General features: G+C 48.8%; 2 protein-coding genes and 1 long non-coding RNA gene across 14 annotated transcripts in view; 2 read left to right on the plus strand and 1 right to left on the minus strand.

Annotated features, from left to right (window-relative positions):
• UBE2F (ubiquitin conjugating enzyme E2 F (putative)) overlaps positions 1-11,247 on the plus strand; it is a 57,493-nt gene extending 46,246 nt beyond the window's left edge. For 5 of the 6 annotated variants that reach the window (XM_032355329.1, XM_032355330.1, XM_032355331.1 and 2 more), the window contains 3 exons: positions 1,603-1,635; positions 3,928-3,990; positions 7,550-11,247. In XM_032355329.1, coding sequence (XP_032211220.1) covers positions 1,603-1,635; positions 3,928-3,990; positions 7,550-7,600 — 147 coding nt within the window. In that variant the 3' untranslated portion in view covers positions 7,601-11,247. The remainder of the gene's footprint in view (positions 1-1,602; positions 1,636-3,927; positions 3,991-7,549) is intronic. The other variant, XR_004288652.1, reaches the window with a different exon arrangement.
• Positions 8,126-12,601, minus strand: LOC116597517. Of its 2 annotated transcripts, XR_004288654.1 has the most exons (4): positions 9,275-12,601; positions 8,846-8,976; positions 8,650-8,760; positions 8,126-8,426 (listed from the first exon to the last, which is right to left on the minus strand). It is a non-coding gene; the product is annotated as an uncharacterized LOC116597517 (long non-coding RNA). The 2 variants fall into 2 exon arrangements; XR_004288653.1 differs by having other exon boundaries at positions 8,126-8,760.
• Positions 12,602-18,944: 6,343 nt separating this feature from the next.
• Positions 18,945-25,994, plus strand: part of SCLY (selenocysteine lyase) — a 33,151-nt gene continuing 26,101 nt past the window's right edge. For 2 of the 6 annotated variants that reach the window (XM_032355320.1, XM_032355325.1), the window contains exons 1-2: positions 18,945-19,123; positions 21,977-22,092. In XM_032355320.1, coding sequence (XP_032211211.1) covers positions 19,035-19,123; positions 21,977-22,092 — 205 coding nt within the window. In that variant the 5' untranslated portion in view covers positions 18,945-19,034. Of the gene's footprint in view, positions 19,124-21,976; positions 22,093-25,994 lie in introns of those variants that run through there. The other 4 variants (XM_032355323.1, XM_032355324.1, XM_032355321.1 and 1 more) reach the window with 3 other exon arrangements.

A 25,994-nucleotide genomic window follows, 5' to 3' on the forward strand; every position in this document is an offset into this window, starting at 1 on the left:
TCCCCATCTTTCTCTCTCTTTCAAGAGCAGCATTGTTGCACATGTGTTAACTTGGGCCCAGTCACATATGGATTATGAAAGTCATTTTAGCTAAAACTATTTGTAAGGCGAAGTCTGCACCAAACACACACAACATAAACGTGGCTGGCACTTCAGATGCTGCATCAGTTACTGTCCTTTGGGCCCCAAGGGGAGCCTGAGTGGAACTAGATAGGCCTGGGCCCTGCCCTGCACACAGGTGCTAGGCTTTCTCTCCCCAGTGTCCTTCATACTTTAACTCTGTAGGCCCTGCCTTTGAACAGAGCATCTGTGGATACACTGACCTCATTCCGTATATGCCAGCTTTCTGGTTCACCACTTAGAGACCATCTTCATTCCCACCCCTGCTCCCAGGCAGCCCCACTGCTTTTAGAGGAGGACACTGAGGCCCGGAGAGGTATGCATGGGTCACAGCAGCCCACCAGTAACTGCCCCAGTCCTGGGCCAGGTCTCTTTCTGTCTATGACCACACGTTGTAGGCGAGAGCTGCCAACTCTGGTGTGTAGGCAGTGTTATGGTGTATCACCAAGTAGGTGCTTTGGGGGAAGAACACAGGAAAGGAGTTTGCAGCCTGCCCTAAGAGGACACTGCAGACTTTCTACAGGCCTGACTCTGGGTCCTCCCCAGGTGTGGTCTCTACTGCCACTCGGGACTTAGCTTTGGCACAGGGGTTCCTCCACCTGGAAGGTGTTTCCTCCTGCCATTTTTCTACCCGGCAGGCCCTGCTTCCTCTGGGAAGTGTCTCCTCCCTGCTGGGTACTCTGTGGGAACACGTCTGTGGGAGTTCTGCTGACACGCCTGTCTGACCAACCTCTCCACCAGAGAATGTGTGCTCACCCCCAGCTCCAGCCCCAGGTTCAGCTCACCCCAAAAGGACACGGGTGGATGGCTGAGCCAAAGCAGAAGTGGCAATGAAAATTGCCAAGTAGCAGAGTATCAGCTGGGGCTGAGAATTGGCCTAATTTAGAAGACAAGACTCGAGCTGGGGACAGGGAAGGCTGAGAGGGAATTTGCAGTTGAATCACGGATGACAAGTCAGTCCAGAGAGAATACATTGGTTTTCCACCTTATTTTAATGAGAATTTCTGACCTTTGAATGTTAGGAAGTGTTTATCACTTTTTTTTTTTAAAGTAATTAGAGCAAAATGGTTAGAGGCTGGTGGGACTGTGGGTAATTAGCTTATCTCTAGTTCCCAAGAGAGCACAAAAACAACAGATTTTGTTGTAAAGATGACTCTTCAGAAGTCCCAAACTGTACTGGAAGGTGAGGAGGAGGAGGTGATGGAAGGGGGGGTTCTCCTGAGCAGACACAGCCTGTGGGCTCCCTGGGCTGGGTCTCGAGGGCACTTTGATTCTGTAATTACTTCCTGTGACTGCCCCCTCCAGATTTCCCAAGCCTGTTGTCATATTGGAGAGAAGTTGTTTTAAATTTCTGTCTTTAGGAAAAACAGCACACTAAAGATAAATTCTGACCTACCACAGTCTATATTTCTCGGTCAAGGGTTTGAAATACTAAGTGCACAGGAGCCTGAAACTTGTTTTCTTCTTTCTTTCTCATTCCAGGATGTTGTTTGGGGATTAAACTCTTTGTTTACTGTAAGTATATTGACCAGAACCCCACGTTTTCCTTGAGTCCCCTGACTATTGCTTTTAAACATCACACTAAGGATAACCTAGAGAGATTAAAAAGAGCACCCTGTAGACACTGAACAACTCCTTTCTGTAGGATTTATAGGAGACAGGAACAGTGAGATGGGAACCAAGGGGGCTTTGGGGTGGCACCCGGGGAAGGTCGTCAGGGAGGGAAGGGCCGGGGCCATGTCCTCCTTCACGGAGGCGGCTCTTCCTCTGTGGACGCTGGGCCCACCCCGCTCCATGTCTGCCCTCGGCATCAGCCCTCTTCCCTCCCAGGTGTCCTGGTTTGGGTGTAGGAGTGTGGGCACCTGACCTCTAGGCTTTTCACAAACCCAGAACCTTAGAACCATTCTCTCTTCAGTGATGAGCTGCTGAAGTTCGCTGTCTGCAGAAAGCAGCCTGTCACAGGCAGGGGCTGGAGGGCAGGAGGGGGTCAGGGAGAAGCTAAAAGCTGCTCTTTGGATTTTTTTTAATATAATCTTATTCTTTTGAGTTATTGCTCTTTGATCATAAAAGAACTTTAAAAGAAATGAGCCTCAGGGATCTGTCTGTGGGGTGGGGCAGGAAGCTGTGCTGCTTTTGATAAAACTTGACCCTCCATGAAAACAAGCCCACCCCATCAGCCCTCAGAATGGGTGGGTCATTGGAGGGGCAGCTTCCTGGCCCATGGCAGGTGTGCTGACACAACACCAGCATCTGGGGCCAGGCTGCTGTCCTAGGTCACAGAGCTATTCTTTTACCAGCAGCAAAGTAAAAAGCAGCAGAGCCTCAAAATTAGACACCCAGGGCCCTGCCTCACTCTGCTTCTCATCTGTTGTCCCAGGTGATCCCTGTAGCAGAAGCAGCAAGCCCAGCACTTCTGTCTTCTGCCCTCCCTTCACCCCCAGGGAAGGTAGTGCTGTCATTCTGTTGTGGTCCTGGTTTGGCTTTTTCATGGATGTGCACAGTTTTACTTCTAGAGCCATGAAGGCTGCAGGAAGATTTAAAATCTTTCCAGCAGGTCACACTGCTTTTTCATTGATTGAGCCTTTAATCTGACGCAGTCCTCTCTCCAGTGCTCCACATTCTAGAGGGCCAACCGAAATTGCTGATTAAGCCTGTAGTGATTGTTCCAGCCAATATGTTCATCTTAGGTCAGATACATGGTAAGAAAGATGGAGAGTTTGGTGTGTCTGGTGGTCTTCATATGCACTGGGCATCTCATCTATGTGCTTTATATTTTTCCCTGTTTCTAGGACTTGAAGTCTAATTGTTCAACTTTACAAGTGATCATAGAGACCTAAGAGTTTTCCTTGCTATATTTCTAACATATTGGTCATACCTCATATTTATTTCCAAATCAGAAATATAGCCCCCAAACTAAACATTTCTCCTGAGGGAGAAGTACAGTTGTCTTTACAGTGACCATCGATGATGACTCTGGAAAGCAGTGACTTCTCATAAGAACAAATCTCACTACCTTGGTTTTTAAGAAAGGGAGTAGGCAGTATAAAGATAAGACATGGCCTCCAATATGAAATCCATGTTGTTTCTCATGGGGAGAGGGGAGTAGCCATTCCAGGGTTTTCTTCTTAAGATTTTATTTTTTTTTAAGTACTTTCTATACCCAACATGGGGCTCAAACTCATAACCCCAAGATCAAGAGTCTCGTGCTCCAAGAACTGAGCCAGCCAGGCACACACCCCTACCTCAGGGTTTTCTATTGTAGAAATGCCTGGGGACAGGGTCCTCCTGGCGCTGTCCTGCCTTCATCAGGCTCACACCCCATCTCTGCTGGGTATGAGTGTCATGCTGTGAAGGGGAATAAAAAGATAAAGGGAAGATCTGGTTAAGGTCAGTGTGGAAGCCACAAACTTAGAGAAGCAAAGTTGCTTGTCACAAATTAAAAGAAGAAATGAATTTTGGAGGAAAAAAATGGGACTTTTATTTGGAAATGCTCATAATGAGAGTGGTTCTTTACATCAGAAAGCCTTAGAACTTAATGTGATCACTATCCTTCATTTTCACCAAACTGTGGACAGTTGTATGTAAACATCATGATCTTTCAGTCAGCGGTTCACCGACGTTCAGAAAGCACCTCGTAGACTGTGGGCGTCCATCACAGGACCTGGGATCCATAATGGGATCGCTCTACTCTCCAGCTTCTCCTGTTTGCTGAGTAGACTTCTGTCATCTGGCTCAGAAAATGAAGACTTGTGACAGCAGAAAAACAGATTCTTTCTTTTGTTTACTTTGGGTTTCTCTCTTTTTAAGGATCTTTTGAATTTTGATGATCCACTGAATATTGAGGCTGCAGAACATCATTTGAGGGACAAGGTAAGCTAATGGTAGTGATTGAGGTTGATGGATTTGCCAAAAAGATGATTAGCGGCTCTTGTTTAGATAAGTAGGAGGCTGAGAATGGTAGGTCCATGCCTGGAATTGAAAGTAGTTGATTGATAAAGTAACGTGTTGTGATAAATGTGAGTAAAGTGCTTGTCCCAAGGTCAGACAGAAGTGTTCCTATTAGATGTGATTTCCTAGTAGAATTCGGTCTGAGGGATTTAAAACAGGCCACTGTTACTTCACTGGATTGACAGTATGGGGATACATACAGCATTCACACGGTCGGGTCCTCCAGCGTGCCTGTGCACTATGGTGCCCAATGCGTTTCCATCCAAAATAATTGGGTCCTGTTTATTATTACTAATCATCAGTTCCTTTTTTTCTTTTTTAAACTTTTTTCTTCCAAATCAGTGCGTAAACCCTTACCCATTCTAGGAGCTAATAGTCTATAAAGTGGCTCTACCATACATGAGTGGTGGGTGCTCAGGTTTTCCCCATAGGTGGTTTCTTCCTCCAACTACAGATGATAATGCAGTCAGTATCCCTCTTGTGCACATCCTTAAAAGTGCGTGGACAAGGAGTTGGGAGCAGTAGTAGGAGTCTGGGAATGGCTGTGGGATCGGAGCAAGGCTATTTGAGGTTGTGCAGCTTCACTTGGGGCCAGGCTCTTTAGCCAGTAAGGCCTCAGCAGACAGCCTGCAGGGCTAACCTGGTTTAGTCCTAGAGCCTCAAATTTCATTTTCTGAACCAGCTTCCCTGTGAATCCTTGCCACCCTAGGAATCAGCAACCCGAGGCTGTTACCCAACACCTGCCTGGAGTCTAGAAAGTTCTAAATGCCATCGGCTTCGTCCTAAATACAGTGCTGAAGAGCAGGGGCCTCTGTCTCTGGGAGACCTGTGACGGGCCAGAGCAGGGGGCATTTTAAATGTGCCATGTGTGATGTTTGCTACTACCGAAGAGCAGGCACCACCAGAGCCGCACTGCTCGGCACGTACCCTGGCAGGGGCTCACCAAACCAGCAGGCACAGCAGGGACCCGTGAGCCGTGCAGGGTCAGTGGGTGCTTCTGCTCAGGCAGAGGAGGCTGGGAACAGCAGAGGCCTTCAGCAGGTGTGCTGTGGCATCAGGCGGCTCCATTCACATTGGAGCTCCACCTGTCACTGTCCTGACATGGACTTCCCCGCTGAGCACTGTCTTATAGGCCAAGTCAGGAAGAGAAATCGATAATGATGGGAACACTTACAGGGCCAGGTAGAGAAAGACCAGTTATAAATGGTCTATCCTTTTATTTTCTTCAAATGTTGCTTCCTGCTCTTCGTGTGAAATACGGGGAAGACTTGTATATATGAACTGTTAGCCCCAGTATGGTGGACCTAAAATCCTCCAGACATTGATGCCTCCACATGAATCCCCAGACCCCAGCCCCGTCCTCATGCTGAGTCATGACGACAGCTATTGAACTTGCTGCTTTATTTTGTGCTCATTGTTCACGCCAAGTTGGATTGGTGGCCACTGAAGTGCCAGGGGAGGGGCTGATGCTCAGGATCAAGTCATGAACGGACTGTCCCCACAGAGCGGACATGCTAGCAGAGGCAGAGCATAGATGAGGAAACATAAGCATGTGGCGGATGGAGGCTTGGGGGCGGGGGACAGTGGTGGGTCTTGCCGTTTTATGTAGCGTGCTCAGAGAAGGCTTTTCTGACAAGATGTGAGTAGAGATCGGATGTGAACCAAAAGGATATCAGGCAAGAGTATTCTGGAGAATGTTATAGTAGTGTAAGGGCCCTGAGGTAGGAATGTGCTAGGGGTGTTGAGGGAGGAGGACATAGGCTGGCGTGACTAGAGCTGGGGGGCAGGACAGCGGTGATTGGACAGCAGCAGCATCCCCCGGCGGCCCTCCCAAGCTCTATCCCACCCACATCCCAGAGAGCATTTATTCTCCTGACATCTCTACAAGGGAGGGACTCTTGTTATCCCTGATCTGCTGAGGAATCAGAGCCACCATGGAGGTAACAGACTTGCCAGGAAGGGGCAGAACCCAAGATGTGAATGCAGGCAGTCTGGCTCCAGAGACTGTAGTCTTCCTGTGGCCTCTGCTCTGTGGGCCCTCAGGCAGAGGAAGGAGAGGAAAGCAGCAGAGGCTGAGCACAGAGGGCTTCTGGAGGCCATGAGCTCTGGGCTTTTTCCGGGACCAGGAGAGAGCAGAGGGGGTGAGACTGAGCACCTGAGGGCAGGACAGGGGGAGCAGTGCCTGTGCGGTCTTCACATCCCACGAGCTGTGACTATGGCTCCCTAGTGGCTGATGGTGCTGTTGCCTTCTGGGTGCTGTGGGAATGGCCAAGTCAGGGCTCGTGGGAGTCCTTTCCACAAGTGCAGGCTCAGCAGCTCTCCATTTCCTCACCTGAGATGGCAGACAAGCCACCAAACCATTTTCAGACCTTAAAACCAGGAACCCACCCTGACTTGGAAAGGGTCACCATGTGAATTAAGTGTGGCAGAAGAGGAGGCCTCCTCCTTGTTCTACCCCCTTCTAGACGCTGCTCCAGGCAAGGACTGGCCACAAGAGGGTGCAGCCAGCAAAGCGCCTACCAGGGGCTCTGTGGCCTGTGGCCTTACCTGTCACGTGATGCGACTGAAGCCGTGTGACCCCATGGCCATCCTACAACACCTAGTAGCCGTGTTGTGGGAGTAAGAGGGTTGAGCTCCACCTATCAGATCACAGTGTCTTGAACACTGAATGCATGTGTTCTGGGTGGGCAAGCTCCAAGTACCTCATGGCGCATGTGGCCCCGGAGGGCCCTTGCTCAGTCCTACAAGGCCAAGGAACTCTGGTCTTAACATTAGACCTGAGGGGCACACCTTGGGCACTTTCCTGCCCATACTGGCCTGGGGACACCAAGGGCCACACTGTCCTGTCTTCACCAGGAAATCAGGCCAGGCGCCCAGGTGGCCTCTGCATGATGCCTGGCAGGGGGTGGGGTTTGCTCTTCTGGGCCCAGTAGTCACTCGGATGGTGGGCTTCACTCATGCCATGAAAAGTGGGCACATTTTAAGTAGGCAGCAGGGTCTTGGGGGTTGTTCTAGGAAGACAGATCTGGACATGCGTCCTGGGAGAACAGCAACTCTGACTCATCTGCATTTGAGGTCAAGAGCCTTGTCTTGACCTACACTGCCACCTTGACACCACACTCTGGCCCTCACTTTCGCCATTTGCAAAATAAAGGGTCTTAGACTGCCTTCCACTCAGAGCTTCTGTGTTTGGGTCCCCACCCACAGCCCTCCCAGCACAGTGGCCCCATGGAGTGCACATAGCAGGCCCCTGGAGTCGTAGGGAGAGGGCATCGGGCTCCTTGGGCTTCTGATTATCCTGCAGCCTTGGTGGCTGGGGGGTGGGAGGTGGGGTGGGGGTTGGAGGCCAAGTCCTTCCTATGCTCTGGAGAGCTCACAGTGGCTTCTTGACTTGGGCGGGTCCTACTTGTTCTGTTCTGTGTTTCGCTCGCTAACTCGCTCTCCCTTCTTCCTTCTCTCTGTGATCCCTCTCGCTCCACAGGAGGACTTCCGGAATAAAGTGGAAGACTACATGAAGCGTTATGCCAGATGATAGGAGGAGGAGACGGTGGGGCTGTGGACTGTGTGTAGGCTTGTCTCCAATCTCATCCAAGAGGGAGCTCCCCCTCCCCAGTCCTCGTGCTCCCCTCAGACCCACAGGGTCATCCACATCCTGTGACCATGCTGTCCCAAGGAAGAACCTCTTCACGACTGTCCATTGTAGATGGAGAGTCCTACATAAATACAGCAAGAAAATGTGTTTGGGGTTCTAAAGAGTTGTCTGCTTCCCTTAACATGTTTACTTTTTGGAAACTGTACTGTATAGGCTATTGATGAGATTCCTGAAAAGTTGTAACGAACTCAGAATTGAGACTAGCGCTTGCTTCTCCCCCTTTTCCCAAAGTCCTTCCCTGCACAAGTGATGCTGATGATGTGCTCAGTGTAGCTCGCAGAGGGGCAATAAGAAACCCGCTACATACTGTGATTGGATGCACATTCTCTTAGCTCCTCCCACGGATGTTGGCCCTGCCTAGATGTTGTGAAGCTTCCCAGAATGCATAGTCATTCACTGTAGATCTCTTACTGAAATGCGTATTTTATTTAATGTAAGTATATTTTGGAACAGATTTGTAATTTGTACAATTTAATGCTTTAATTATTTTTTTCTATTCTCATTTAGTTTGTATTTTCATTGTATAGAGCAGACAGATATTGGGTCAAGCAACTATTGAAGAGAAATACAAAGAAAATATGAAAGACACATTATTCCTTCTGTCCAAATGAAACAAGAATTTGACTTTTAAAAATCAGCTCTTGCTTTTGGGTCCAGATGGGATGAGGAAGTCTTGGAACCCTTGGACGCTAGATCTGGATGATACCTGAAAAAGAAAAAGGAAAGGAAAAAGGCAGGGAGCTCTTTCTCACATGCTGCCCAGAGGAAACTGGTGGGAACCCAGACCAGCCAGGGACTTGGTGTTTCCACAGCAGTCTTGTCGTTGTGAGCCAGTGGGCAATGCCAGAGAGTCAGAGCCTCATGTACTGAGGGACAGGAGGGATACCTCAGTAATCAGCCACCAGTGTGTGAAGTCACTGAGACAGTACCTGTGGCTTTCTGAGACTGCTGTGGTTCCGGGCGGTCTGGGGGCCAGGAATCAGAAGCAGCAGCAGCACGTAGCCATCCATATTCCAACAGGCCCATGCTGGGTAAGAAAACTAAGGAGGCAGATGGATTACTCCAGCATTTAGACATCTGGACGAGTGAAATCAAATGCAAAATAAATGTTTGTATGGTTTTCACCTGCTGCCTGCCTGGCGCACTCCAGTTCACTGACAGCCTCCTTTGACCTCTGGATTCCCCCGTCTTCCATCTGCCCAGTCTGGATTGTTGTTCTTAATTTGTAATACAGTCTGATTATGAGGTCAGTCTTCCTGGAGATGGCAGGGAAGGAATATATGTTGTGCTTCCCATTAGATTGGGGGGGGTGGGGGCTGATTGATGGGCCACACTAGTGCACAGAGCAGGAAGAGTGGGGCTGGATCAAGGGCACACTGGCCTCTTGGAGGCTCAGGGCCTGTGAGAAGACAACAGTAATCTCCCCTCCTAAAGCCTGCGAGAGACACTTTTAATTGGAGCTCTGTCTGGTGTTCACCAGGAACCTGGTCAGCTGGACCCAGGGCTGGCCTTTGCTCGGTAGGTCTGCAGCCAGCAGCTGGCCTGCCCACGTACCTGAGTCCTGACGCCCCTCACAGCTGTTGGGGCAGCTCCCAGGCTGCACAGCTGGCGGTGCAGATGGAGGTGAAGAAGTGATGTCAGCGCCCACGGGTGAATGGAAATAACGGGTGTTGTAGGTAAAGGAATGGAAGGGACAGCTGTTCTGGATTCTGATAGACAAATAACTTTGCTTATCAGAGATCTAGTAATTCTTCAAAAATGACCTCTCTGTGTGACAGAATCATCCCTCTCTGTCCAATGGAAATCCCTCAGAGCCCTGCCCCTTACCCCATCTTGTTAAGAACACCATCCAGCCTGGCCCATTGAGGCAGAGAACTGATGTTGTGCTGCCTACTTGGCCAGGGAGGGGGGGTGGGGTGGGGGAGCGGCATAGCATCTTTTAGTGGCTGCAGAACCCTGATTTCCAGGACTTTTTGGTTTCTTGAGGTCTCCTCCCCACTTAGGCCAAAGGAACACTTCAGGTTCTGGTTCATGTGTTCCACCAGCCCGGTGATAGTAGATTTCTCCTCTTCCCAGGATGGGTATACTGAGCCAGACAGGAGTAGAGCAGGCCCTTGGGACGTGAAGCTCCAAGATTTCTCCGATGTCCACTTGTGTCCCCATAACTCTGCTGCTTAGAATTTGATGGGTCGGCAGCATGTTTTTCAGGCGTACTCAGGAGGAAACAGTTCCAGGATAGACCTGTCAGAAGGAAAGGCTCACATCTCCCCTTCCCTCAAGCATACCACCTGCAAATTACCTCCCTTCAAAGTCTTCATAAGGAGCTGGGGCGAGTGTATGACTCCAGTGTCAAGTGCTAACGCGTCTGTGTCCCTTGCTTCTCATCTGTGTTTTCATTTACTGTATTTGGAGTGTTGGCAGAGCTCTGGCTCGGGGCAGTGCCTTGGGTTCTGTTTATCAAGACCCCCTGTTTCATCTACTATCATTTACAAGCACTGACAGGCTCAGAGGGCTGTTCGTGATTTCTGCCATTGCAGATGAAGCCAGGTTTGGCACCTGCTAAAGCAGTCGTGTGACAGAAGTAAATGAGAAAGCTTTGCAGAGAGCTGGTAGAGCATTTGCAGGAGCTAAAATAGTTTGAACATACAGTCTTTAAAAGGAATATATACCTTGCTATTTACTAGTTTAAACGTTTCATATTTCCTGTGCCCTTAATCTGCCAAACTTCCACACCGTCGTGGGTACGGGAGGCAAAAGCATGCTAGTCAGGTCTTGGCTGCAGCCAGACCAGTCCACAGAGTCCTGGGCCACCTGGCAGCAGAGCCAGCATGCCTTCCTCCAATGGCATCGGAAACAGATGGAACAGCCCTTCTGCTGGGCTCCGGAGTTCAACAACAACAATAACAAAAAATCCCAGAGGGCAAACAAACTCCAGGCAGTGGCCATCTGTAAGATCTATTAAACTTGTTCAAAGGACACGCCCGCTGTTCTCTAGGGTTGCTCTGTTACCTCTCACAGCCTTTGAAGAAGTTGATGTGAAAAAAAAATCGCAAATTCCTACAAAATCAGACTTGTTGCAGATATATCAGAATCTACCAGAATTTTTTTAATGTAAACTTCCAACCATTTGTAAAACTGGTTAGCCACCAATTGCAGCCTTTAATGAAACTCTTCCAGCAAGTACAGTCTATTCCAGGAGTGTTTTCACTTCATCCACTTAAAAATGTTTCTCCTTGGAAAGTCAGGTTTGCCATAAGTTCATTATTCTTCATGAAAGTGTGTCTAGCAAAATGCTAACAGTCTTGGCAAAATAACGTTTTTTCCTTTCCCTTTGCCAAAGAACCTGTAAAATGAGAGCATCTGTTACTCCCCTTTCCTCCCTCAAAGTAACAGCGGCTAATTCACAGGCTTCCGTGGTGCACAGGCCCCACTCATGCCCTGGGTTTCTGTGGGTTACCAAAACTGATGAATTGAAAGAATTGTGGTTTGAAAAAATTTCTTCAAAAAGCCCAGTGATTAAAAAAAAACAGTGATGAAGGCATTTGGGGACCTCACTTTGTTAAGAATGTCTATTTATTCATGTTAAGCTGTATAAAGGACTGAATTATAATCTTTTTTTAATCCACCTAGGGCTCATTCATTCTTAATCCACCTAGGGCTCAATTCATTCATTGCCAAGTTCACTGAGCCAGAGTTCTTCAGTAAGTTCACTTTTTGTCTTATGTCAGGGCCCTCTGGAAGAAGAGCTTGCCCAAGTGTTCCCAGTGCTGGAGGAGAGACCAGGTTCCGGGCCCCAGCACGGTAGGGCGGGTGCGGTAATTACTTGTCAGGGGCCATTGGCCGGGAAAACTGTACCCATGGATGGCATAGCCCCTTGTGTGGCCTCCCCGTTGAGCCACTGGTCCATAGTTCACACCCAGCAGTGTTTCCTCCCCGCTCAGAGGGAGTCTGCTCAGTCTCTGGCCTCACAGGATTGACTCGTCTTGGTGCAGTTTCCAGTGTTGGGTTTTTATCCTCTTGGGGTCAGACCGCATTGACCTGGCTCCCCACCCTGCTCCCATGCACACCACGTGGTACTCGTCAGTTGTTCTTCCCAAACATCTCTTTAAAAATTCATTCCAACCTCAAGAGCCCCGTTCACCTGTGTCCTTCCCTCCACCCCCCACTCCTAACCAGGGTGAGGCTGAGGAGCCATAAGGTGGGGGCCGTCCCATGGGTGAAGAGCCGGTATCCTGTTCCTGAGGCATTTCAGCCTCAAGTGAGTCTGAGAAGAGACAACCTGTCTCCCTGGGCTGGTTGTGGATGGATCGGGAGCAGGTGGAGTCCAGTGAGCATGGATCCCACTGTGGTTGCTGTGCGCCTTGCCAGACCAGTCAGTGAGGTGTGTAAAACACCACAGTTGCAGGAGAGCAGCACGACAGAGGGAGACCTGGCCGACATGCCAGTGAGACCAGGACAAACTGGTGGGATGGCCTCCACGTCCACCCCACCCTGCCGCCAGAGGGCTTTCACCAAGCCTTTCACCAAGCCACATCTTCCCATTGCCTCCAGAATAAGCCCCCAGTGCTTAGCGTAGGATCACACTGTCACTGGTCACCTGTCCACTCCGCCAGCCCTGCCCTGATGACCCTGCCTGGCCTCAGTGCTTCCACGCCTTGTGATGAGCTCCACAGCTGTCTTGTGTATCCTTTCAAGATCCTTCAGGTCATGTGGTGCCGCCACTGGGAAGCCTACCTTACAGGCAGATGGGCAGTTCCCGGGGCATACTTGTCCTGCCCAGGCTTCCATATGCAGTACTGCCTGTCCCAGGTGTCAGGTGGCATGAGATGCACAGGACCTTAGCCATCCCGCAGTAACTGAAGAGCTTAGTACAATGCCATCACTCACATGGAGTACATCCTCCAGGAGCTTTGGAGCACAAGTACACTGGCGAGTCTGCTCAAGACAGTCCTGTCACCAGGAGCTGGGCATGCCATTCAGCAAGGCAAGAGCTGTGGGGGGCACCTGCTGCCTCTGTCCATCAGCTTGCACATGCCAAGTCCGAACAGTCTGAGGAAGCTGGAAAGATTCTGTGGAAAGATTCTGTAGAGAAGAAATAATACCAAGCAGGATGAACAGGACATTGGAAGTGGAGTGTGTAGGATTGAAAGAGACTTCAGGGAAGAAAACCACATATTTAGGAAAATGCAGTGAATTGCACCTTTTCAGTTGGAATCAGAAAGTCTTAAGGGGACAACAGGCTAAAATGAAAGGACAACAGGATGAAACCATAGCCATCGCAACATCTCCACCGCAGGGCAGGGCAGATGCTGGAAAAAGAGATGATGGTGTGGGGACACATTTGATGGATTCTTCCAGTGTGCAGAAGAGAATGACAAAGAGGAGCCATCAGAAGCAAGAGAACAGAAAGGACACTTGTACTAGCCTAAGATGGGGTAACAGGGCTGGGGAACCCTCCTATTTCAAAAAGCAAAAAAAAAAAAAAAAAACAACAAAAAACAGAGAAAGAACTATATTTTTCTGACGTCAGACACAGGCAAAGCAGGACAGCGATCCCTGAGTGAGACCTAGAGTGAGACCTAGAGTGAGACCTGCCTGGCTCCGACCAGGGAAGGGGAGGCCCAGGTGGAACCCAGCAGGCACTGACCTTGAGATGGAACTAATGATGTAGGAAGACCAGAGGAGCTAGAGTTCCCAGCGGAGAGGGCCGCACAGAGAACCCGCTCTGGAGACCTGCAGTGGGGTCCTTCCAGAGCATCCCTTGGAGACCAACCAACATGTGTCCCTGAGGAAACTGCCTGCGGGTGGGGAAGAGTATCACCCAATAGGATAAGAGAAAATGACTCCTGGAGTTCACAGAAGGCCAGGAATAGTTCATGTTCCCATGAGCCGCAATGGATTTGTGATCTGCAGTGTGCTGGAGAGGGATGAGCTTGGTAATGAGAAAATAGAAGCTCATGGCTGCACTAGTCCTACCTAAGTGTCTGGAAAGCAAGCCTTAAAAGGATCAAGTTGTTTCAAATGAACTGTGTCCCAGAACAAAGACAATCAGGAGTTTTTAAAATCCAGATCCTGGATCACCTGAGTAGCTCAGTTGGTTAGGCATCCAACTCTTGATTTCAGCTAAAATCATAATCACAGGGTCGTGGGACAGGACTCTGTGTCAGGATCTGCACTTAGCATGGAGTCTGCTTAAGATTCTCTCCCTTTCCCTCTTCCCCTTCCCCTGCTCACACACGTGTGCAAGCTCTCTCAAACAAATAAATCTTTAGAAAATAAAAATCCAGAACTTGCCACAAGCAGCCCAGCCCAGAAGCCTCTATCTCAGTAAGTCTGAGACTCCCAACCCCTGCCCAGAGGCACCAGGGAAGCCAGACAGCACCTGCCAAAGGAATTCCACACTGAGCCCCAAAAACCTCTGGCCACCAAACCTCTGCCCGCTAAAATGAAATATTTACACAGAACTTACATTACAATCTCCTAAATGTCTGGGACACAGATGGAACCCACTCTTCATACCAAATCACACCCTAAATTGCTTAAATCAGACAGAGCAGAACTATGAAAATCGGGCCAGAATTAAGACACATGATGCTCAGAGGCACAAAGAAAAAGAAGGTTAACAGCTGGTTTCTCATTGGAAGCAATGCAAGTGAGAAAATGGAGAAACATCTTTACTAAAAGAAAAAAAAACTCCAGAGGTGCCCGGGTGAGCCACTCGGTTAAGGGTCTGCCTTTGGCTCAGGTCATGATCCTGGGGTCCTGGGACTGAGTCCCTCATTGGGCTCCTTGCTCAGTGGGGAGTCTGCTCTCTCTCCCTTGGCCCCCTCCCTCTGCTTGTGTAGCAAGTGCTTTCTCTCTCAAATAAATAAAATCTTAAAAAAGAAATAGTCAAGCTAAAATTCTTTAGGGAAAGTATGAAAGATGGAGGCAAAATAAAGACTGTCCTCATGCATGCAAAGACTGAAAGCTGCACCAGCACCCCAGCACTAGAAGAAATTCTGAATGACGTCCTCAGATGGAATACAATACGGAATGGCAATGTAGAACCACACCAGGGTGTCACCTTCAGTGCTGTGACACTGTGGGCCAGATAATCTGCCATTTGGGGGCAATCCTGTGCATCATAGGATGTTAGTGGCTTCTATTCACTAGATCCCAGAAGCACCTATCCCCAGTTACGACAACTAAATTATTTCTAGGCATTGTCGAATGTGCCCTGGAGGAAAAAGTCACCCTGTGTTGAAAATCACTGTATTGGATAGATTTTTCTTTTCTTTCAAATTTTTTATCCCTTTGTGTTTTTGAGGAATAATCTAAAAGAATTCTTATGCTCAGGCATTCAGCTCACTAAGTTTCTCCTTGTGCCTATTTTATTCCTCCCATTTATTGTTTTTCTTTTTTTAAAATAGACTTTATTGGGGTGCCTGGGTAGCTCAATCAGTTGAGCATCTGCCTTCAGCTCAGGTCTTGATCCCAGAGTCCTGGGATTGAGTCCCACATGGGGCTCCCTGCTCAGCTTCTCCCTCTGCCCCTGCCCCCCACTTGTGCTCTCTCTCTAATAAATAAATAAATAAATAAACCTTTAAAAATAGATTATTTTTAAAAAAGATTTTATTTCTTTTTTTGACAGAGAAATCACAAGTAGGCAGAGAAGCAGGCAGAGAGAGAGGGAAAAGCAAACTCCCCACTGAGGAGAGAGCCCGATGCGGGGCTCGATCGCAGGACCGTGAGATCATGACCTGAGCCAAAGGCAGAGGCTTAACCCACTGAGCCACCCAGGCACCCCCAAAATAGACTATTTTTTAGAGTGTTTTTAGGTTCACAGCAAAACTGAGTGGAAAGTAGAGTTCTCATGTAACCTGCCCCCTATATGTACAACCTCTCCCACTGTAGACATCCCACAAATGTAACATTTGCTACAGCTGATGAGACTTTACTGACACATCATTATTACCTGAAGTCAGTAGTTTTCACTGGCGTTTCACACTTAGTGTGAACTGTTTTCACAAATAGATACTAAAATGTATCCATTATGATAGTACAGGCATACCTCCGAGATATTGCTGGTTTTGTTCCAGAACGCCACAAGAGAGGAAGTATCACAATAAAGTGATTCAAATGAAGTTTTTGCTTTCCTACTGTATATAAAAGTTACATTTACACAGTACTGTAGTCTATCAGGTGTGCAATAGAATTAAGTCTAAATAAACTGTACATACCTTAATTTAAAAATGCCTTATTGCTAAAAAATGCTACCCATTACCTGAGCTCTCAGCGAGTCCTAGTCCTTTCGTTGGAGGAGGGTCACGCCTCGATGTCCGTGGCCGTTGACAGATCAGGGTGGTGGCTGCTGCCTGTTGTCAGATTCCTAAATTGAGACAACGATCAGGGTGGTGGCTGCTGCCTGTGTCAGATTCCTAAATTGAGACAGCGATTTGCCCATCAATTGACTTCCTTTCTCAATTTTTCTGTCGCACATGATGCTGTTTGATGGCATTTCACCCACAGGAGAACTTCCTGCCACCACTTTAGCACCTGAGTGGACATGATATCCTAAACCCTCTAGTGTCTCTTCAACGGTCTTCACAGCATCATCACCAGGACTAGATTCCGTCTTGAGAAACCACTTTCTTTGCGAGGCCCCAGGAAGCGACGCCTCCTCCCTCAGGTTCAATCACAGGATTGGCGCGATTCGGTCCCACCTAAGGGCTCCACTTGGAATTCCAGTTCTCCTGCTGTTTGCAGCCCCTCTGCAGTGACGTCCTCCATGGAAATCTTAAACCTCCGATTTGTTAAAATCCCATTATCTGAGTAGCACAAAAAATCTAAGAACAATGAAACAAGGTATGCCTCTATGATTCAAAATAGGTTCACAGCCTAAAAATCCCGTGTTCTATTCCTTCTTCCCTCCCTCCAACCCCCAGCTACTCTACTGAGTTTATAAAACTTGATTATGGTTTTTGTCCAACGTGTTTTTTAAATTTGTTTTTTACTAACTACCTTAACAAAACCAGCCATTTACCTCCTTATGGAGTTTCCTCTATTAAAAATTTACTCTGCTGATACTACTGTCTTTGCCCTCAGGCCTGATTTCTGTTGGTTGTACTCACTATCTTGTTTTCAGGGAGATAGCATTCCTCAAATGTTTGGTCTTTATTGAGCACTTATCTCCATAATTAAGACATCCTTCCGGTCTTCTGTTGCACCTGTTTGACCAGTCCACCTGGATTAGTGGTGGTGGCTGCTGCCTGTTGCACCAGATGCTGCTTTTAGTCAGAGTGAGGACAGTTGTTGCCTCCGCAGCCAGTCCTCTGTTCGCAGGTGCTCTGTTCTTTCCAGGTGTCTCACCAGCCACGTGGGCACTATCTGTCTCTCTGACTCCACTACTACTACCTCCACCCTGAAACACAGACCCTCTAACTACTGCCAAATTGGTCCAAGAAGGGCTTGAGATGAATCACTTTGTCGGCTGTCCCTGGGGGCCCTCCAGCTCCCATCCCCTGCAGATTCAGAGAATGAAACCTGTCCCCTACTTTAAAATTTCCCCACCCACTTTTGCTCTTTTATTTTTTTTATGATTTTATTTATTTATTTGACAGAGATCACAAGTAGGCAGAGAGGCAGGCAGAGAGAGAGGGGGCAAAGCAGGCTCCCCGCTGAGCAGACAGCCCGATGTGGGGCTCGATCCCAGGACTCTGGGATCACGATCTGAGCCAAAGGCAGAGGCTCTAACCCACTGAGCCACCCAGGTGCCCCCCACTTTTGCTCTTAATCCCATGCCTTCTCAGTGTTTCCAGGGCTTTGACTCTTACCTCCAGTGTCCTTGTCAGCTACCTCCCTTCAGCATATAAACACATTCAGGCCCTCAAATATTTCCCTTAATCTTGTACCCCCCTTTCTGGCTCCTTCCCTTCTTAGCCTTTGGGAAAGGGCTGAGCATATTCTTCATTCTTTCATGTTCCGTTCATCCCTCAACTCACTGCACACTCTTTTGCCCTCTCCCCACTGCCATACTAAAATTTCTTGAACTAAATCCATCAGAGCCTCCTAATCCTCGTATAAGGTAGACACTTGCCACACGTCCTCTCGGCTGCACTTTACACTCTCATCTGTTCTTGGACATTCTTTCTTAATTCCCTTTCCTTTCCTCCTCTTTTGGATTTTCCTTGAGCTCCGTGTACCTCTTTGCTTCTTAAATTTCCGTGTGTCCTTGGGGCCCTGGGTGGCCAGGTGGGTTAAGTGTGGACTCTTGGTTTGGGTTCAGGTCGTGATCACAGGGACATGGGATGGAGCCCCACCTTGGACTCTTGCACGCAGCACCGTGTCTGCTTGAGATTCTCTCCCTCTGCCCCTCCTCCGGCTCTCTGGCAAATGAATCTTAAAAAAAAAAAAAAAAAAAAAGTGTCTGGCTACAGACACTGTAGTGTTCTGGCTACATGTGACATGAGCTCAGTTTGCAACCAAGAATGAAAGGAAATAAGGAGCCCAGAAAGGTAGAGACTTGCAGAGCTGGAAGAGACAACTTCTGGACCCCAGCAGGGGATCAAACTGAGAAAGTCTTCGAAAAGCCGAATAAAACTCAACTTCTTGGCAAAGCAGTCCTGAATTCAAATTCTGGCTCCTTCACTACCGTGTGAACTCGGGCAAGAAGCTCCACTTTTGTGCCCCTCGATGTCCTACTAACGGCGCGCACTCGATGTTCCCGGGATTAAATTAGGGAAGAGCGAACGTGCGCACCAAGGTGCACGTGCTCAGGGCTCCGTTAGGGCCGGCCCGTGCACAGCTGACTTCACGGCTGTCGGCCGCGTGCAGCAGCAGCCCACGCGCCCGCCGCCCGGGTCACGGAGCCCCCTCCCCGCTCCTCGGCCCCCACCAGGCCCCGACACCCCTTCCTCAGCTCCCGCACCCATTCCGCCGACTGCGCGTCCCCCACGCCCCGAATTCTGCAGACCCGCCTCCCGCCGCCGCAAGCACGCCGCGACAGGGCCGACCCCGGGCAGCCTGGGCGTTAGCGCTCGGGGCCTGGGCTCCGCGTAGAGTCAGGGCTCCGGGGGAGTTGTCCACGCTCCGCGCCGCAGCCCGCCTCCCGGACCTCCTTGATTCGCCCCCAGTGACGCGCCCCCGTCACCTGACCGCGCGCAGCCAATCGCCATCCGCCGGGGCCGGACCCCCGGCATTGGCTAGAGTGCACAGCGCAGCCAATCCGGACGCGGCCCGTAGCTCGCGGCCCCGCCCCCCTCCGGGCCGGCGCACCCCGACGAGACCCGCGCGTTCGGTGGGTCCGCGCGGCGCTGGGCGCGGGCTGGTCGAGATGGAGGCGGCGGCGGCGCCCGGCAGGGACGCGCGGGAGCGGGCAGCGAGTCATCCCCGCGGCCGCGGAGAGAAGAGCCCGCCAGACAGGTGTGCTCCGTGACGGGGAGACGACCGGCGCCCTCCTCTGGGAAGCCCTCCAGGCGCTGCGGGGCGAGGGGTGCCCGGCTCGGGGAGGCCGGGGGCGGGGGGCCGGTGGGGCCCGGTGGTCTGTCCGGGGGAGGGGTCCCGCCCAGAGGGGTCGCCAGCTGGCGGTCACCGCAGGCCTGAGCGTCCCGCGCGGGAATGCGGTGCGGGTCTGCGGGTGGGAGCCGGGGCGCGGGCAGGGGTCCCGCCGAGATGGCGTCCGGGGAAGCGCGGCCGGGGCAGGGGAACAGTCGCTGCGCAGGCCCCTGGGCTTGAACCCAGCCTGCGGACGTGGGCGGCGGGGCTTGGCGGGGCTGCGGTCAGGGAGCAGAGCCCCGGAGCTCGGGACGCACTTCGCGGTGCGTTCTAGGGGCGGGTGGGTGCGGGACAGGTGAGGAAGCAGGGGCACGCCGGACATCTTTGTAAAATCTAGGAGGGCGGTGGTGCGGCCCGGCGTGCGGGCCGGAGCAGTGCGAGTACCGGGACGCAAGCCGCAGGTCTGGCTGGTGCACTGGTGCGGGGAAAGGGGGGACGGAGGCCGATGCCCCCAGGCTCCGGCCTGAGCCGCGGGGACAGTGGGAAGGTAGGCAGGGAGGCCTTCCAGTGCACACTGTGTCTTCAGCTCGCTGCAGCTGTGCATTTTCTGGTTGCTGAGACGTTGCTTCCTCTGTTTTGGCAGTCCCCTTTGCCTGAACCTGAGCGATGAGTGTGTCTTTAAAATTCGGGTCCAGGCCGAAACCTGAACATTTTTTAGATGAGGCAGTCAACTTTGGTTGAGCCTGAGCAAAGGGAGCTGGGCAAAAGCCCCTGAGGGAGACTGTAGTGGAGAGGAAATTCACCATACCTCTTTATGATATTTTGGTTTTGAGCGTAGTAGAGTTGAGCTTTCCCATCTAATAATGAGAGCATTTTAAGGAGGAAGCAAGTCATGGAGCAGAGTTATCTATAAAACGTTAATCTGAAATTCAAGGCATAAATGTTTCAGTCTGCCAGCAGATTGACAAACTGCAGTCACTGAGCAGACCCGAGTAGCTTGAGGAAATGTGGGGTGCTGTAGGAAGTGAAAGCAAGATTAAGGGCGCATGCAGATTTAAGTCACAGCGGGACCAGGAGATTCCCAATGCCAGAGTGGCCAACCATGGCCAGTCTAACTTCCCAAAGCCTTAAACCTATCAGGTGACTTTGGACAGCTATGAACAAGGTGTTCATAAAAACACTCTCTGGTTTGGAGGCTCTGGGCGGCTCAGTCAGTGAGGCATCTGCCTTAGGCTCAGGTGATGATCCCAGTCCTGGAATCGAGCCTCGAATTGGGCTCGCTGCTCAGTGGGGAGGCTGCATCTGCCTCCTGCTTCGCCTGCTTGTGCTTCTGCTCTCTCTCTGTCAAATGAATAAATAAAATATTTAAAAATAAATAAAACACTCTGTGGTAGGGGGAAAAAAAGAACTTTTAACAGCCATGGTTGGTAATTATATTTGAATTTTCACATGGATCTGTTTAAACATTGTTACTGATTTTATATATTTTAAACATACTGATTTTAAATATATATATATCAAAAACCTTCAGAAACTTCCATATATATATGTACATATGTATAAGTTTCTGAAGGTTTTTGATATATATATAGATATATATATCTTCTATATATATATATACACATATGTATATATATATATGGAAGTTTCTGAAGGTTTTTGATATTGGTAAAAATCTTTCAGGAGCTGTGCTTTTCTGTGATACTTTGTTTTTTAGTAAATCCCGCCCCTGCTGTGTGCCAGCCCTTGTTCTCAGTGTAAGTGACAGAGCAGTGAGGGAAACAAAGCCTGTGAGCTTCTGGAGCTGATGTATGACTTTCTCTTAAGGCCAGCAGTGGTAAACAGGGCCAGAGTCTAGTGTGTCACACACTGAGGAGTACCATGGAGAGACAGAGGAAGGAGGAAGGGGACTGGGGGCTCTAATTTTACTTAGAGCTACAGGGAGCTTCACAAGAAAGTCAAGAGGAAACAAAGACCTAAGAAGGAAAGTGGGGTGGGGGTGCGGTCATGCCAGGTGCTGGAAACTGAAAGTGGGAGGGGAGAAGTAGGCCTGCCCAGGGTCAGGGAGCAAAGAGGAGGGTGTGGGCAGGAATGGGTGCCTAGATCACCTGAGCCTTCCACCAGCCCAGAGATTATAGAGAAATAAAGAAAAACTACCAATGAAGTTAGGAAGCCCTCAGGAAGGTGCGGCTCCCTAGGTGCTCATGTTTTCCCCTCCTTCCGTCTGGAGGCAAGGAGCCGATCTGTCCTTCAGAGCCCTTGGGGAAACTTTGAGGCTCAGGGGCCATTGATCCTACCAAGGGGTGGAAAGAACTTTCGAAAATCTAAATGGAGGGGCGCCTGGGCAGCTCAGTGGGTCAAAGTCTCTGCCTTTGGCTCAGGTCATGATCTCTGGGTCCTGGGATCGAGCCCCGAATAGGGCTCTCTGCTCAGCAGGGAGCCTGCTTCCCCCTGCCTCTCTGCCTACTTGTGATCTCCTTCTCTCTGTCAAATAAATAAATAAAATCTTAAAAAAAAAAAAAAGAAAATCTAAGTGGATGGTCTAGCGATTATATAAAGGAAACTAGCAAATACTAGATTATTGGAAATTACGCATATATTTCCCATAATTCATGAAGATTGGGGGATGTCCAAGTGCAGTTTGTGGAATGCTGCGTGGTGTTAATTCAGAAAAGTATCTTGACCTTGACGGTGTTTGCTCTCTTAAGCTGACAGAGTGCAGCTGTGCTCCCATACTCCATCTCCTTGTCCATAACAGGCACATCTGTGTTTTCTTTCCAGCAGGAAAGTTTATATGGACTATAATGCAACCACCCCCCTTGAGCCAGAAGTCATCCAGGCCATGACCGAGGCCATGAGGGAAGCCTGGGGAAATCCCAGCAGTCCTTACCCAGCAGGTAATCCTAGAAGGTGCTCACAGATCCGGAGATATGGGGAAGGTGGGCAGCGGCAGTCTTAGAGAAATTGTACAGCACCTGTGATCACTTGCTTTTTGAATAGATTTTCTGTAAATACAAACCTTAGGTAGAAATTTTTGTGGGTTAGTTTTCAGAGAAGTCCAAATTTGAACATGGAGCCTGTTGATAGCATAAACTTTCGTTTTTAATACACTGCCCCATCCTCCTTGCCCAGATGAAAAAGATGTCTTATTAAGAGCTATTTGTAATAACAGTACCCATTAAAACCCTTTCATGTATCTGTCTCAGTGGTTCCTTGAAAAATTTGCAAAACAGATCTTTGAAATCATCAGGATTGCATATAATCCTGGCCTTTTTTTTTTTTTTTTTAAGATTATTTATTTATTTATTTGACAGAGAGAGATGACAAGCAGGCAGAGAGGCAGGCAGAGAGAGAGGAGGAAGCAGGCTCCCTGCTGAGCAGAGAGCCTGATGCGGGGCTCGATCCCAGGACCCTGGGATCATGACCTGAGCGGAAGGCAGCGGCTTAACCCACTGAGCCACCCACGCGCACCCTGGCCTTTTTTTTTTTTAAGTGAAAATTAGTTTAAAATTCTTTGTTTTCATTATAATAAATTCTTGTTTCTCATTTATTCTTGTTTTAATACAGATCATTAAATTGGCAGTTATGGAAAATTATTTACTCTAAATATGTAGTTTTATGTCACCATTTACGTTATGTTTTTCAGATGGCCAGCTGGCTGTCCCTTTCTTACTTAATGCTTATCAGAGATAATTAAGATAAACTGTCGAAACTGTGGATTGTGAGGAACTAAAAGAGCTTTCAGACACTGCTGTGAAGCCCTAGGATTTAATAGTACTTATATACAACTTTACAGACGTTCATGGGTTTTCATATCTGTTTAGTAAGAATTTCACAACTTCATAACTAAAAGCTTTCTCGAAATCAGGTTCTAGTCATTCATTAACTTATTTCTTGGTTTATTTGGTATGTTTGTTTTGGCCATTCTTCTGGACATTGCCTCATATCTAATTTTTCCTCTAGGAAAATTGTACTTCCTGATGCGTTAAACTTGAGAATACAGAGGGCAAGTAAATGCTAATAGAAAGCATTTCTTATAAAGAACTTTAGGAATAATGCTGAAGGAAAAATTCCCCTTCCTGACCTGATGAAACCTGTCAGTGGCTTTCTGGTTGTCCTGATGGCCTTCATTTCTTTAAGAACCATAACTAAACTATGCACTGCAATTCACTTTTCAATACTCAGGTAGAAGTGGGGGGAGGGGAAGAAAAAAAGAGGAAAGAAAATCACCTTTATGATAGATTGATTTAATTATTTTCACAATACTATGATTTAATAATGATAATAATTCCTTTGGGAGAATTTAGTTAGGGAAAAATGTTAAGAACACATGGAAAGAGTTTAGATACCCAAGATGTTTACCACAGCTGTGCTTGTGAGAGTAAAAATCTAGAAATAACATCAGGGTCCGTGAGTCAAGGACTGACCACATTGAGTAGGCTGAAGCTGGGAGTGGAGTTCTGGGCCCTGTCAGAGCCGTGCTGCAGACACACAGTAGCAGCATCTGGGTCAAGGGGGAAAGCCATATTATGAAACCTGATTCGCAGTATGGTTTCTTTGGTTCTTATACCCACCTCTCAAGAAAAATTGTGTATGAGCAAATCTGGAGAATCTATTGTTTTGCTATGAGATGCAGAAACCTCCATGTAACAGTAGCTTAAGCACAAGGACCCAAGCAGGTTGAAAGCTTCTGCATCCAATCTGTTGTGATACTCACATCAGGGAGCCTCTGGAAGGCTTCACTCTATACTTTCAAGAAAATGAGAATAAAAAGACAAATGATGTTTTCGTGTTATTATGAAACTAGATTTGACTTGATGGACCCCTAAAAGTGCCTTGCCCCCGCCCCAAGGGCTCCCCAGATGACATTTTGAGAACAGCTGATTCAACCGATATTGGTTGAGTATTTCCTGCATGCCAAGCACTGTTGTGATGAGGGATAAGGCACAGGGTACAAAGGGTATGGTGTTTTCAGGGCATTCCTTGGGCCACTCCCTAGAGAATGGACCACAATGGGGTCAGTGGAGTTGGGAGCCTGCTAGACTATTTCAGCGGTGGCCCTGACTCAGCAGGTGGCCAGGCAGTGCAGAGGTGGGGCAAGCTTCTGGGTATTTTTGACGACAGAGCCTTACAGAATTTACTGCGGGGTTGGATAACAGGGTATGAGAAGGGCAAGAGCCAAAGCCTTTGGCCCCTGGCCCCTGGAAGGACTGAGTCGCCATTTACTGAGATAGGAAAGGGTAAGAGGAACAAGTTTGGGGGAGAAATCATGTATTCACCTTGGAGCAAGTATAGTTTCAGATGTCTACCGGAGATATATGTATATAATCTGCTGGGTTCCAGGTGGAATGAGTAGAGTCTGCAGCACCAAGCTGGTTATCAGTCTGGAGTTGCTGAGGGGAAGAGGATTCGAGGAGCTGGCCAGGGCAGGGGCCATCCGCCATCTGGATGTGGAGCCCTGCCCAGCAAGGGATGCGTAGAGGGGGAGGGAGCAGTCCTGGGGGAGCGCTGCTGGCATGGGGGCAGGCGCAGACCTGGATGTGGCACACGGCGACCTTGGTCAGGGTGGGTTTGGGAGTCCAGGGACCAGAATACCTGATTGCCAGTGAGTTCAAGAGGGAACGGGAATAGGGTGGAGATGGGAAAGGAGAAACGGGCTGTTGCTGGGAGGTAGTAGAGGGGCTCTGGTGTGAGAACAGCCAAGTGAAGGAGGTTTGGTTTAATGGATCATGGGACCCACAGGTGCCCCTTACTCTCCCTCTTATGGCCTGAAAGGCAGATTTCAGAGTCTTCTCTTATGTCAGTTACAATTACCAACCACCCTTTACATTTAGTAACACTAACAACTTCAAACATTCCGGAAATTTAAGAGTAAGAAAACCTGTGTGTCTCCTACCTAGATCCAACAGTGTTGCCATGTTACCTCCATCTCTGTTTTTCTAAATTTACTGCTTTTTCATGAACCCTGGAGAATGAGTTGTGGGCAGGGGCATACTTCCCATCACAAGGAAGCACCTGTGTATGTGTAAGAGAAGGGACTTTCTCCCGTGACAGTGCCATCAGCAAACCTGAGAACATGATAGGAAGGTCCTGCTCTGACATTCAGGCCATATCCTAATTTCCTCAACTGAGGACATTACTTGCTAAAAAGATAAAGACTGAATTAGTATCTGGGGTGGGGGAGAGAGCCATTGCTAGCAAACATCCCATGGCTGGTTTATTTTTTTTTAACTCTTAGGGCCAAAGTTTTATTTTAGAATGTAACCTCTGCAGAAAAGCTAAAATCATAGTATAGTGAACACCTGCACTTATTTCCTTTATCTGGATCTATCATTTCTTTGAATCATTTGGAAGTAAGTTGCTAACAGGAAGCTTCACTCCTAAACACCTAAGAACAAGGCCACTGTCCCAGCTCACAGATGGAAAGTTAGTCCAATGACAGCATCTCATTAGCATTCTAATAAGATGTTCTAATCTCCTTGAGTATGCACTTTTGTTTCCAGTGGCCTTAGATCTTAGTGAAAATGTGAATTGTAAGTAAATGAAAAGAGCGACCTCAGGGTCATTTCTGGAAGTTCTCTGACCTGTCCCCAGTGGACATGATTCTGTGTGTTCCAGTAGCTTATGTTGCCAGGACTCGTTGGTCCACATCCTGTATGACCTTCCCCTCCAACAGCTTTAGTGGGGTGTGATTCACATGCACGGAACCGCAGAGAGAATGTGTGTAGTTTGGTGCCTTTCTTTTCTTCCAAGTAGGGTTGAATAGTAACACACTTCAAAGACTGTTGGTCTATAGACC

Source organism: Mustela erminea, chromosome 8 (genome assembly GCF_009829155.1).
Source record: "Mustela erminea isolate mMusErm1 chromosome 8, mMusErm1.Pri, whole genome shotgun sequence".
In the NCBI taxonomy this organism is placed as follows: Eukaryota; Metazoa; Chordata; class Mammalia; order Carnivora; family Mustelidae; genus Mustela; species Mustela erminea.